Source organism: Amaranthus tricolor, chromosome 3, assembly GCF_026212465.1.
Source record: "Amaranthus tricolor cultivar Red isolate AtriRed21 chromosome 3, ASM2621246v1, whole genome shotgun sequence".
NCBI classification, from domain to species: domain Eukaryota; kingdom Viridiplantae; phylum Streptophyta; class Magnoliopsida; order Caryophyllales; family Amaranthaceae; genus Amaranthus; species Amaranthus tricolor.
The window spans coordinates 21321803-21336802 of record NC_080049.1 but is presented as its reverse complement, the minus strand read 5'-3'; the positions used below and the strand labels follow the sequence as shown (position 1 = coordinate 21336802).

The window sequence follows — 15000 nt, the reverse complement described above, 5'->3', positions numbered from 1 at the left end:
TAGCTATCTGAGTTTCAATTGGATATGCTAAACAAAGATAATTAGAACATAGAAGAAGTTGTCATTTTAGTGAATGTTCATTGCTTATGATATTATCAAACATATTGTTTTGTCTACTTTTAATGCTACAGTTGATTGGAATTGAACTTTACTTATGATTGAATCAGGCTATCCAATAATAAGGATCGGAATCTTATCATCTTAAGCTGATCATAGAGTTATAGTAATTACAGTATGAATAAGAAGTCATCTTCTCAATAAGCAATCATAGATATTAATATGAAGTAATAGAAATCACCATCAAGAAGAATGATGGAAGCAAAGACCAATAGATATCTTCCAAGCGTTGAAACAACTGCCCTTTGTGTTTTGTTATTGTTTGTAAGTTGTTTAGTATTTAGTCTTAATCATCAAAACCCTCTTGTTAAACATTTAGATAGTGAATTACAATCTCTACACTAGACTCATCCAAATACCGATTTTCTTGTGGATTGGACCCTTACTTTCGCTAACTTTGTTAGCTTAGGAGTAAGCATATTTTTAAATTTGGCCAGGGTGAATGACTAAAGAACGTTCGATCAGTTAGATTGTGCAAGGATGATGGACAGGAGAAAGCAAATCAAAGAATCTACAAAAGTATAATAGGTAGCTTAGGTTATCTTACTACAACAAGGCTCGACATAATATATGCAACAAGTTACTTGTCGAAGTTCATGCAAAGTCCAAGCCAATTTCACTTAGGAGCTGCAAAAAGAGCACTTATGATATGTGAATGATACATTAGGCTATGGCGTTTAGCATGAAGCCATAACTAGTAGTTCAAGAGTAGTTGGTTTCACAGACAGTGATTGGATAGGGTCTCTCAATGATATAAAGAGCACCTAATGTTACATTTATATACTTGGAAATGGAGTACTTTCTTCGTTATCTCAGAAGCACGATACTATAGTCCAATCTACATAGGAAGCAGATTACGTTGCAACTTGTGAAGCTGTAAATCAAGCAATATGGATAAGGAATATTAGCTTTGACATTTGTGAAGTTAAAGATGGAGTTATTGTCTTTGATTGTGATTTTGCAATAATAATTTCTAAGAATTCTATCTTTTATCGGAAAACAAAGCATATCAAAGTCAAGTATTAATTCGTTAGAGAAGTTTAGAATAATTGTTAAGTCAAACTAGTCGAGATTGATAGAGAATATGGATTAGTTGACATTTTTACTAAACTACTTTCCAAGGGAAAATTTGAGAAAACTAGAGGCATACTAAGAATGAATATCAAAAGGTTCAAAGAGGAGTGTTAGTAAATGAGACTTTTAGTCTCTTTCATTTAATAATATCATCATTTAGTCTAGATTTAATTAGAGTACATGAATAACTTTAGAGATATGAGTAGAAGAAAGGTTAAAAATTGTGACTCTTCAATAATTACAACTATTACTAATAGATTTCTTCTCCTATATAAAGTTGTTTTGTACTCACTTTCATACAAGAAAACAACTAAATATCTTTCTCGCTTTATCTCTGTTTTAATTTATTTCCATACTTTTTCTATACTTCCTTTCAATAATTCCCAACAGAGAACAAATTAAACAAACTAAAACGAAAAATACCAACATCAAACAACGAATCTTCTGTGAGATGGCCGCATACATGCGACCACTCACATGTCCGGCCTATAATTTTAAAGTAGTCATTTTAAAGCTTGAATTGAACATTTTGAAACTAGAAATAGACAATTTATGTCTTGAATTTGACAAACTTTTAAAGCATTGAAATAGACATTCTAACTCTTAAAATGAAGAATTTACATGAATAATTTACAATTGGAGTATGTAAGTAAAATTATATAATTAAAGGTTAGAGTCGGGGTTTTGAGAGATAAAATTGGCAATTTAAGTGATGAAATGGATATTTTAAGAGTTAAAAGTCGATAGTTAAAAAATTAAATTAAACCTGTAGAGAAGAAAAATTAAGGCTTGAAGAAGGAATTTTAAGTGTTAAGATTCAGTTTTTTAAGTGTTGAAATGGATCTTCTAAGGCTTAAGTTCTGCAAGTATAAAAAATTTTTAATCGCATGCATGAGACAATCGCATACGAGTTTTTGTGAACATCAAATAAGAACAGAAGGAATACACTATCTTCATACCACGAAAGAAGAAACCAAAAAATTATCTTCTTCTTTTCTATTTCTTTTCCGTTGTAACATTTTCTGCAAAAGACCCATTGTTCAGCTATTGCAATAAAGCTATACATACACAAAATTTCCAGTAATCGTCTCTAATATTCTACCAACAGTCATATTGAGCCCCAGATTTGTATTATCATCCTTTGTCATAAGGTTAATCACTACACTAGGACACTACATGGGTCAGATAAAACCATTTTGTTTATGTCAGCTGAAAAAGAACCATTACGAAACACAAGTTAATAACCAGAGACATATCTGGGGATCCAAAATTAGCTTTTTTGCTCATCAATACCTCTAAATTAAGCTGGCTACCTAAAATACTAAAACCTTCCTAAACGCTCCAATTTCTCATTAGCCGACTACCTTGTTAATACGGTTGATGATGAGGCCATATATAGAACTCTGCAGGCGTCTGTGGCATCAGTGACATCATGGGAGCTACGATCGAGGATACCCCTGAAGTGTAAGAGTCGGATGCAACTGCTTGTGCCCCGCCATTGGAGTTTAGCTGATGAAATAGATTCTGGTGGAAGATAGCAGATGCTGTATCATATGGCATGGCAGGGACCGACTGGATGGCAGCAAAGTTGATTGTGCTGCCCGTTCCACTGCTACTTCCATTGCTCGAGTGTGACTGTTGTTCAAGGCTGAGTGTCGGCTTCTGATCAGCCGCCTCGGCAGCAAGCTTTAAGCGCTTGGCAGCCCCACCGATAGGAAGGTTGCTCTTGAGGATAGCATCTACATCATAACGGTTCATTTCAAAGTTGGTAACTGCGTTCACCCCCCTGAACTTGATGGCTGCTATGTCGTAGGCCTCAGCTGCTTCCTCTTCAGTGGCTATTAGGCACATGGTTTAAAGTTGGTCAATTTATAGGCCATAATTAACCAGTAACAGACAGTATGTTAACCAAGTATGGAAACAAACCAAATGTTCCTAGATATAAATCTTTGTTGCCAGCAACACGGCCAATTCTTGCTTGCCAACGCCCTTGTTGATGATGCCTCGTGACACCTCGGTAAATAGAGGCACCTCTTGAGAAGCCACTACTTTTCCTGAAAGAATTACACCCGAAACATCTAATAAGAAAACGGAAAATATAAAGAAAAAGTTGGGCATTTCGGAAACTATCAAGTGTAAAAAGACACCTCCGGAGAGAAGCAATGAATTCTTGCTTGGTCACATGTTTCATATCCTCTAATTCTGTAGAGTAATTTGCAATCTGCATGGACACGAATAATTACACCCATAATCAGAACTTGAAATTTTTTTAGTGTGAACAAAGCTTGAAATTCAAAAAGGAAGGCCAAATCACCGGGAAGTTTGTGGTGGCAGTGGGGCCCCAATACTTTAGAGCTGCCAAATCATACGCCCTAGCTGCTTTTTCTTCTTTGTCATACCCACCTGGATTAAAATGCTCAACAGTTTTATCACACTACTTAACTTGAACATCATACACATTGTACACTTTAATACCCTAGAATCCAGTTAAAAAAAAATAAATACCATAAAGCTAGTATACTCACCCAAATAGACTGTAATTGCAAGCCGACCACCAAAAGTTCCGCAAATAATGTCAAAAAAGAAGAAAAGCAAATGTTAAAAATTGATCAAAGTCGAGAAAGAAACAACTATATATTATATCTTGACAAAATCAAAGAATATACAAAAGTAGTATTCATTAGCAAAGTATGAGTAAAGGAAAAGATATCCAAAACATTACCTAGTAAGTTAAAATTTATCGCTTTTTGATTTTTAATAGAAATGTAGATGACATAATTTTCTCTATTTTGGTCAATCTAATAAAAGCCGGTTACAAATTCAGCTCTATTCCCATGTATTTGTCATAGTTTCAATTATTATCTGTCCCGTTAACTTTACAACATATCTATCTTAAAGAGATTTTCGCTCGCATTTAAGTAATCCCAACCATTTTCTTAATACAAATGTCATCAATGGGCGTTGCAATCTCATGGGGATAGGAGAAAGGGAGTATAAGCATTATGTTTTATGTTTGAAACAACATAGACCAAGTACATATAACAAGGAAATTAGCACAAATTACTAAACCACTTCAAACAAAAAGTTGTATATTTAATGCATAAACAGTGTGATGTTTGTATTAAGTGTATAAAAAAGAGTAAAAGTAAAAGCCTAACTTGAGGCTAGTGTCATTAGTATGGGAATGAAATAAAATTTGGTGGCTTGGTCAAACATAGAGCTTAGACTGGCCTCAATCCAAGTGGTGCTGGTGCATGAGAGAGAAAACTCATTTTAAAAGTTCGAAAAAAAAAAAGCAAAAGTAAAGTAATGGGAAGGAATGGGAGAAGCTAAGAGTAAAATTATAGCAGCACGTACAGACTTTCGTTTGAGAAAGTGAAAAACAATCTAGCCCCACGTTTAGACTGCCCTTGTTAAAATTACTTTTGGTCCTAGTGATTTTTTTTTCAATGAAATCTAACTAAATAACGGGGATTTGTATAAATAGCTTATCGGGTAAGGATTTTTTAGGATGGTAATTTTTATTTACCTTTTTAGTTTTGTTTATTTTATTATTATTCTTTGTCTTTCGTGGTGATTTAATCACGATGATTAATTAGAAATTTATGTTTTATTTTCATCATGTCTATGATTGATGAAATATACTTGAATGATCATTTAAATTTATTTGTTAGCTATAATTAGTTCTCTCGTTGTCAATCTCAATATGTACAACATTTTGGTTTTAATTCGTTAAACTAATTTTATAGTCTTTTTTTGCAATTTTATCCGCACATATATACTCCATCCATTTTAAACACTCATTTTTATCATTTAGTACCCCAACTCCCCTTTAAATGAGAGGGATAGAGCTAAACTTTACATCATTTAAGATAGTAACACCAATCAAACTAGTATTAGAAAAATGTACACAAAGCATTTAGCCATAAACAATATTTTTTTGTCCTGCATATTTTCTTACATTTTCTCACAAAAACTCTTAAGAATTGCAAAGAAAAATGTAGTTCAAATAGGAAGGATAGTTCTAGTAATATTCTAGTAGTATCGAGTATTGAGAAATCATAATAAAACACGCGGGTAATAACTTTAGGTTACACCGCAGTCCACCAAAAAAAAAAAAAAAAAACAAAAAGAGATAAAAATGAAAAAAGACAATGAGTGGTAAGAAAAAAGAAAGAAAGAGAAAGAAAAAGTAATAAGCAAATTGACGGCGTATTGAATTAGTGAGTGTAAGTTTGGATATTGAAATGAAAGTCAGTTTTCTGTAGAGTTATAGAGTAGTACCTCCTGCTGCTGCTGCACCACCATTACTATTCATCTACTATTTCTACACCTAGCAATTGCATCAAATCAATCCCACATTTACTCTTTTTTCCTTTAGATACTTCCCACTGCCCACTAGATTTAGATACTACCACCGCTACAGTACTACTTCCTCTTTTCCCTTCTGCTCACACTCTCGGAGATACTTGCATTATTCACTTTATTTCTCTTGATTTGTAATTAAAATATGTTAAAACATTTGTGAGATCATATTTAATTAGTCATGTACAGATTATTAATATTAATTTTTTATTATAAATAATTATAGATATTAAAAGCATCCTTAATAGGAAGAAAAAATTGTTCATCAAAACTTTGATATTTATTTTAAAGCTCTTAATAGTGGTATTTTTGTCTATGTTTGGTGAGATTTTCACCAAAATATTGCTGACAACTACACCAAATTGAACAAAGGAAAGATCAAATGTCATGCATCGGTTTGTTAACAATGTTTTCATTTCATTACATATATTCTTTTGATAATTTAACAAAATTCAAAAATTATTTTTGGAAAAGAAATTTACCAAAAAATCTAGAATTATTTTTCTCTACAAATAGAGATCCACTATGTAATATTTATTTAGATAAAAAAAAATTATTTTTTTAGCTATGGTAAGTGAGTAAAGATGGTTTGATTAAATTGTACTGTTTGCTATTAAGAAATTTTTTTTATTTGTTTATTTAGTTAATGTGAGGATGGAGAAATGAGAAAAAGAGTGGTGAAATTTTTTTTTTCATGGATAAAGATGCTCCAAGGATTATATTATGTGCATTGGACCACATTGGACCAAAAAGTATTTTGGAATGTAGGAAGTATATTGTGTTTTTTAATCGATTTTTCAGTTAGATTTTTTATTTTTACCCTATTTATTTTCCACCAATTACTTAATAAAAATATCAAAAAATTAATCTTTTATCCCATAATAAAATTTTAAATTTACAATAAGTAAATAAATAAGTAAGAGTAAAAATAAAATTACCTTGACGGCCCTTCCTAGCTTGGCCTTCTCTTCTACAGCTGTTATCCCAAAGATGTGCTTCATATCTACCAGTCCATCTATGCCTACATTCAAATTTTTACAATTACAAAAAAATAACCCACTTGTATTTTTTAATCTAAAAATATAAATTAATAATGAATTAATGATGGGAGTATTAAAATTTAAGATCAACAAAATAAAAAAATTAATTACCTAGTAACACCTCTGTAAATGGAAGTTCTTTGACCAAAAGTATCAGAAATCTTCTTAACACTACTGTTATCAGAATCAACCCCAACTGGAACAACTGATTTTTCAACACTCTGAGGAACAACTGCAAGCGACAAACTCCCACCATTGTTATTACTATTATTAGATTTGGTGGTACCATAACTCCGGATTAACTCGTTATGAGTTGACTCAATAGAATGGCCAACAAACTCAGACCCACTTGCACCACCACCACAACTTAAGTGAGTTGCTGACGAGTCATCCACCTCAGACCCCGAGTTAGCAGAAAACGCGGTTTGAAAACCAGCAACACTTGAAGTCATAACTTTTAGATCTTGCTGTTGAGTAGTATGGTCATGGTGGGTATTAGTGTAGTAGTTAGGCACCGAGTTTTGATGGTGGTTTGACTCGTAAAGATGAGTTAACTGGGATGACGAGTCTTGAGTTGTCTCGGTTTGACTGTTATACGACGTCGTATGATGATGACCACCTCCACCGCCAAAAAAATCTTCTAGTTTTGGCATTGTTGGAGGTGGGTTATTGTCTATATGCTGGTCCACCACATAATCAGTGTACATTCCCATATTTGGCTTCTGATTTCCCCAATCTGTAAAACCAAAAAAAAAAATAAAATTAAAAACCTTATAAATTAAAAAAAAGTAAAATGATTTAAACAGTATAAAAACGAACCAGTGGTGTATATAGGGTCGAGAAAATAATGGGAAGAAGGGTTTGAGACAGGAGTGTGAAGAATCTGAGGAGTTTGATCGTGATGATCATGATGATGAAGATGATGATGATGAGAAGAAGCCAACATTTCCATGGGTGACAAAGAAAATGATAGCCAATTACTTGTTGTACCTGCTGCGGCTGCGGCTGCTGCTGGTGCCATTTTTATAAGTTGAAGATGAAATTTAAAGAAAAAAAAAAAGGCCCAAGAAGCCGTTACAGTATTAGTCAAATGAAACTTGATATTTAGGTGGGAAAACTGCGATACAAACGAAGAAAAAAAGAAAGTGAATAAATGAGAAGAAATCAATGCATGCAAAGAATTAAATTAGTTTTTTGGGGATGTATGCATGAAAATGTATAATGATAAGTTGTTGTTTTGTAATTAAGGTGAAAATGAAAACTTAGAGGAAATGAGAAAAGGGTTAAGTTTATTTTTGGGGATAATGGAAGAAAATGGATTGTAGTGATGAGTTAGAGAGAGAGAGAAGAAAGAAGAAGAAAGGGAAGATGTGGAAGAATATAAGGGGGTGAAAGAGCGGTATTTGCTGCCAACCGGCGTAAAGCCAGAGAGACAGATACACACACGCACAGACTAGATATAATTTGTAGTTAGAATTTTGGAAGCTTTATTTTATCATGTTTTTTTATTCATTATAACTCGGATTTTTTTTGATTTTTTTTAATGATGTAATAGTAGTTAAGTTGAGTTGTGTTTGTGGGGAGATATTTTTACACTGTGACAAGTTTATATATATAATTTTTTTTAATTAATTATTTTAAAATTATAAGTTTTAATTTAATGTTATAAGTGATTATTTCACGATTGTAAAAAGTGATTATGTTAAGTTTATAAGTCATCGATCGTCATCATATCCACTGTATCGTGTTCATAGAAAATTATGATTAGAAGGGAAGGAAGGCGATAACTCATATTCATAAAGAAGGACGCGACTAAATAGTCCCTCGATTCTAAAATATTCTTCAAAAAGATAAGTTTTTGCAACAAAAAAGACTAAGTGAAGCTGAATTCATAAACTTGTATTTTAAAATTATAAATAATCACTTTAAAACAAAAAGTGTAAATTAAATCGATGTAGTAAAAATTTAAAAATATTTGTATTAAAATATGGAGTGGGAGAGGGGGGGTGTCTTTTTAGCTAGTGAAGGTAAGAGGGGGCACGAAATTTTGTCTCAAACGAACAAGTGCCCGGAAGATCCGGGCTCAAGCGGTAATCGGAGACTTTGTTTGCTTTATCTTAGCTTTTTCTCTCGAGTTTTAAGTTGAATTATCCTTGGCATGTAGTACAGACTTATTTTGATTGATATATAGAATTAACTTCACTACATTTAAGAGAGGTGATAGTTAGTGAAGTTCTAATAGTGAATTTAGAGTTGAATTGAATTTAAACTGAAAATAAAATTGAGAATAATATGTTCTATATTGAACTCAATTTTTAGTTTATCTCAAAATAAATGTATTGATGAAATGATTCGAGTGAATAAAAAATTAAAATTTAAAAAATAGTATAAATCTTTAAATAAAAATTAGATTTATCAAATTTAGCCTTTAAGTGAACGCTCACTTAAATAAAAATCTACCAATTTAGAATGTATGTTCGAGCTGCCACACGTTGAGACAATAACATTTTTAATTGTCAATGCACTATTTTAATCAATAATATCTCTAATTGTGTATATTAAAAATTATAAAAATTCGACATTAAATAAGATTTCATTTAACCATATTTAAACTTATAAAATATTTTAAATTAGATACAAAATTAAGAGTGAATTTGAGGGAGTAATTAATTTTATATAGTATTTTCTAGGTATTGTACTCACGCGTGCTTTAGTGGATACCAAGTTTCTCTTTCACCAAAAATATAATTTTGTTGTTCCTATTTGATGTTTATATTTATTTTTTCACATTTTTCAAATCATGTAATATAGTATTTAAATAAAGACAAAAGTTAAGTTGGGAGATTAATAAAAATCCAATCTAGCAAGTAGGAAAACACTGTGATTAAAGAAGTTAATGACAGATTTTGTCAGGATAATAATAAAACCAGATCATTTATAATATCTAATTTAGCTACTTGGTATTTGGTATAATTCCATCGTTTCGCGATCTAATAACCGACCTCCTCAGTACCAATATTTTAACTGTAATTCGACCAATAGACCGTTGACTTGCTTATCATATCAGAGTTGACTTATTTTAGGAGCCCGGATCGAAAATTAAAATATAAATGTATATGTTTTGATTTTTTTAAATACCATTGAGATAAATTTTTTTTTCCAATTAAGTAAGAACACTATTTTTTTCTAACTCAATTAACCAATGAAAAACAACAAATGAACAATATTTTTATACCTAAATTCAATAATTTTCTCTGAAACAGAAAATACCAAACATTACCAAGTAACCACTAAACCAAAAACAAAAATCGAAAGTTATTAACATGAATATACAATGACTTACACATATTGCTCATTCAAATAATATTAGTAATACTTCATGTTTCAATATAAAATTAAAAACAAGCTACTATAGAATATATAACATATATGTCACATCATCATTAAAAAAAAGCACAATTTCTTAAATGAGATATTTAATGATGAGACCTTTTTTACTCATATATATTAAGTGTGTTAAAGTGATGATTCACAATTTTTAAGTTTTCAATTATCAAAATGAGTTATTTATATAGGTTTGTCTTATGATGAGTTGGTCTCGTATAAAATGAGCTAAAAAAATTGCAACCTCTTTTTGATCTCTTTGTTTTCAACTTTCTTTCACACTACACTCTAATATCACTCTAATATCATAATCTAAAAGAATTTATAACTCACAACCAAATTCAAACTCCTTTCAACTCAAAATATTTTTCAAAGGATACTTATCCATTTCTTGAAATTGTTTACCTTAGTAAAATTTATTTTCTTCAATTATATATTTATATCTATTTCTTAAAAAAAAGTTCAAAAAAAATAATACTTTTGTTGTTGTTCTTTTATTCTTGCCCATCTTCCCTTTTCCTCTATAAATAATTATTATTAAAAGAAAATATCACAAAACAAATAAAAGAGAATAATTTTTCAACATTTGACAGTGATTGTTGATTGATGATAGTTATGAAGTCTTGATTCACCTTATGAATGTCCGACTTCGGGTTATATTAGGGATAAAGATTTCCACAAGAAAGTCATTGGAAATAATTTCTGCTATTAACATTGATATTTTTCATTAATTATTGATGATATAAATTTTCAGTATCTCTTATTATTAGTAGATAAGATAATATTAATTCTCTTATTATTTTGATTTATCTTTTATATTTATATTTTGTGTACAACAAATATAATTAAGGAAAAATTACCTAGAATAATCCAATATATTCGTGATTTTCCTATAATAATCTCACCTATTGATTAACCATAAATAATCCCAGCTTTGAATAATCTAAGTTTTATTTTTTTAAAAAAAAGATAAATTAAAATAAAATATCAAAAAAAATATTTAAAAATGTTAAAAAAAATTTATGATTTTTTTATTATTTAGAATTTTTCATGTAAATTTTCAAAATTTGTCTATAATTTTTAGTTTATTTTTTTGGTGAACTACCTACATTAGTAGGTCATCGGGTTACCCAAGTTATGTCTTAGGCAAATACTCCTTAAAATTAGGATTAGTCATGATTATTCAATAGGTGGAATTATTGTAGGAAAATCATAAAATATTAAATTATTCTAGATAATTTTTCCTATAATTTATCCAAGTAATACAATAGAATTTTTCAACTACTCTACTCTCCTAACTTTAGTAAGTTCTTTATTCTTTCACCTCAATTCATTAAATTGAACTCAACTTAATTATTTTGTTGAATATCTCTAATTTGCGCTTTTGATTTATATTAAACTAAACGTATTTCAAATGTATTAAACATTATTCAAATTGGATTTATATAGAGGGAATATAATTGTTTTAAGGTCAAAAAGCTATGAGTTAAGTCTCAACTGATCCTTTCATGGTCAATTTTTCAATCTAATTTTACACTGTTTAATTTACACGAATAATGATAGTTTAGTTTTTTTTAAGTCATTGCTAGGATTACATGTTAATTTATTAGTCCAATAGTCGAATTATAATTCATAACTATATAACTCAATACTTATTTTGATTGCATCATGAAGCTAATTTTAAAAAAAAAATTAATAAAATATGATATTAAAAGAAAAAATTAAGATATAAATTTATTGCTGAAATGAAAGCTAATTAAGATCAATAAGGTTCGAAGTACCTTGATGAACAATAACAATTACAATGAACTTAACAATATTTGAAAGAAATTAAAATGCACAAATTGACACAATGATTTAAGAAGGTTCAACAAATGATGGCTACGTCTTCCGTGGTGTGTAGTTTCTTGTTTATATTATTTCAATGGAGTAAAAACTTACTCTTACAAACAAAGTATTACAATTGAGTAAGAGAATAACAATTAACAAACGCTATGTGTTTAGGTTTAGGGTTTGTGTTTGATGTGTTTAGATGAACAAATGAGCTCCCTATTTATAGGGGAGATCACACTAGACAACATTCAATACATTAAAGCTATGAATTAATGACAATGAAACAGATCCAAGGACTTGAAGAGTCAAAAACAGCATCCTATGAACGTCAGAAGGTTCGCTCGATCAAAGCAGGGGTTCACTTGGTCGAGCGGCCTGTTCGAGCAAACTATAGAAAGCTACAGTAACAACCCGACTTAGCGTTGACCGAGTAAACAGGGTCATCACAGGGTTCATTTCCTAAGAAACTGAAATCACGCTTCCAAAACTTGAGCAAAGGGTTCACCAGCTCTTTAATGTAACTAACTCAGCTAAATCTCAAAATAAACATCTAACTAAAACACAAGATAATCATACAATTCTCTACAAGTTCAATATAACCAACACAACCAAATCTAATATACACTTATCCAAAATCCTAATACAAAACTACAAAATTCTCACATGCTCAGTTCAATATTACATCCTTAGAAACTCTAATCACCTCCGCTAATCCATTATTCCCGACTGGTTTCGATCTATAAACAAACTAAAAGTTGGAAATCACAGAGGGTCAGATTAAACTGAATGAGAAATAACAATCCAAAACAATAAAACACAATAATTCAAATTATAGGTTTAAAAGCAAGTCAATATCTGAGAGGTGCCCTATAGCTCTAAGGCTATGCCACTCTTGGGTGAAGCTGGTCAATATCTGAATGGCAATTCTCTTCAAAAAAAATAGGGAGCAGGGAACAATGTTCCTCAACTCCGTCAATGACCAGCTCGCAAGCCCGATCCATTGACCGTATCATAATTTCAACATAAGCATTCACAACAAACATTTGTCTCAATAATTTCAAATTTCAAAAGAGCTTTAGTAAAAAGTTTGTTTTCAAGAATGTAGTCTGACCAGACCCTTTAAGGGACTGCTACTACTCACTAAAAAGAACGCTTCAAGAAGCTAAGTTTGGTACTTCGCGATCGCTAGAAGGTCTCCTCGAATGTCGCCTCCTGAAGCATAACAAATATAGCATCACAACAAAGCATACGATGCTAGAACTAGGTTCATATAGCTCATTGATCTCATCCTATGAACGCATCTTATTTCCATCTCCTATTCTAATATTTCTAATTTCAAAGATCGCACAAGTTCTAACTCCAAACCCCAATATCATCAAAATATGTAACCTTGCTTTAGTCTAGCTTATATTCTTGTAAAGATCATACGTCTCTACAATTCGCTTTGTATTCCAATTCAAACATTTCCATGTTCATCTAAACTCAAAACCAAGAAACTAAACAAGATTAACAAACTATCCAAAAAGAAGGACTCAATTAGTTTATCCATTCAACTAATAATTTCCACAAGAACCCTAGATGCTTTCAAGAACAACCAATCAATCAACATTTAACCATTACCATAATTTGAAAAGGTTAATATCACATCCAAGAACACTGAACTAACCACAACTAAATCAGTCGAATAATGTACTACTAAAATCACAGTCCACACTTAAATTCTCATAATCACATTACTCACTAATTAACACATTTTCCATAAATTTTCCAATTAATAACTCATCTAATTTATTTTTATAAATTCCAAAATTCATCAATATTTAGAGCTTAATACATGGTAAAGGAATGTGCTAGTGAAAGTATATCTATGAAACTAACCTTTATATGAATAAGAGCATAATTAATAAGGAAAAGCAAGGAAAGAAGTCAAGAAGGATTATCTTCTGTTTGCAACAGCAAGAAACGAGAATTCAAATTCAAAGCTTGATTTTTCGGCTTGGATTTGATGTTTAATCAATCAGGACCAAATCTCACTCAAACCTCCCCCATTTCGGTAGAATCTGGGTCAAGGAAGGGAAATTTCGACTACTTCTACACTTATTGAGGTTCGAATTCAGAGAACAGGTAAAATGAATGTTGCAATACTGTATTGGGATAATCAAAGAGAGAATCGAGGAGATTATACCTGATGGGCTTCAATTCGTCACTTTTGAAAATCAAGCGAAGGACTACGTTTCTTGAAAAAAAACCAGGCGCGAAATCAGATAGTTGAGGACATTGTTGCTTCAAAATCAGATGAAGAAGATGGGTAGAGCTGCGTTTTTCTTTGAAAATCGAAGACAAAGAAGGATGGGATGAGAGGCATGGGTTTCGAAGGTTTTGAGAAGGCAAAGAAGGGTTTGATTTTTGTATTGAAGATGATGATGAATACTGTAATGCGTGAAATTGATTTCTATTATTCTTTCTATTATTTTTTTTACTTTTATTTTATATATTTAATTTCCCAAATATTACAGCTACTGGATACATTCTGTTTGCTCGCTCGACCCACCCAGGAGCTCGCTCGATCGAGCGGTCCAATCGAGCGGCCTTCAGGAGGCTTCTGAACAGTTTTGCTCGACCTAGCATAGTAGATCATCTTTTCAGCTTCTTCATTAAGACTCATAACTCCCATGATTAAGTCCTACTTCATTACCTTCATAACTCATGAATTAATCCACACTTTAACCACCCTCATAAATCACAAGCATTAAGTCAAAACTAATCACAAGCATTAAGTCAAAACTTAATACACTCATTCAAGTCATCCATAAGATTTCATCCCATGAATGCACACATCAATTGTGTACTCAAGTCACATTATTCTAAACAATTGCTTGTTCAAATCTTCGGATTTTAAAGTTGTGATGCGGACGTCAATCATTAATTATTTATGGCAGCATAAATTAGATTAATAACACAACATGATCAGTATTAGTTAAGCCTAAAAAAAATCATGATTCACATGTATGAGTAAATTAGGGAAAAACTAATGAATGTGCGAGGTATTTGAAAAAGTTATTTAGAAAACAAAATAATAAATAAAAATAATATAATATATTTTGATGCATGATTTGATGATAAATTCTAAATTTTATGTTATATCAGATAGTATAGCTAATGTTATAGAGTTAAAAGTTTAAAATAC

The 15000-nt window shown here is 31.0% G+C and overlaps 1 protein-coding gene across 1 annotated transcript; it reads right to left on the bottom strand.

Moving 5' to 3' along the window:
* Positions 1 to 2157: 2157 nt before the first annotated feature.
* Positions 2158 to 8019, bottom strand: LOC130809284 (AP2-like ethylene-responsive transcription factor AIL6). Its single transcript, XM_057674986.1, has 8 exons — positions 7416 to 8019; positions 6708 to 7332; positions 6495 to 6577; positions 3717 to 3725; positions 3506 to 3594; positions 3339 to 3412; positions 3118 to 3245; positions 2158 to 3029 (listed from the first exon to the last, which is right to left on the bottom strand). The coding sequence occupies exons 1-8, from the start codon at positions 7615 to 7617 to the stop codon at positions 2560 to 2562; spliced, it is 1680 nt and encodes a 559-aa protein (XP_057530969.1). The 5' UTR covers positions 7618 to 8019; the 3' UTR covers positions 2158 to 2559.
* Positions 8020 to 15000: the final 6981 nt, after the last annotated feature.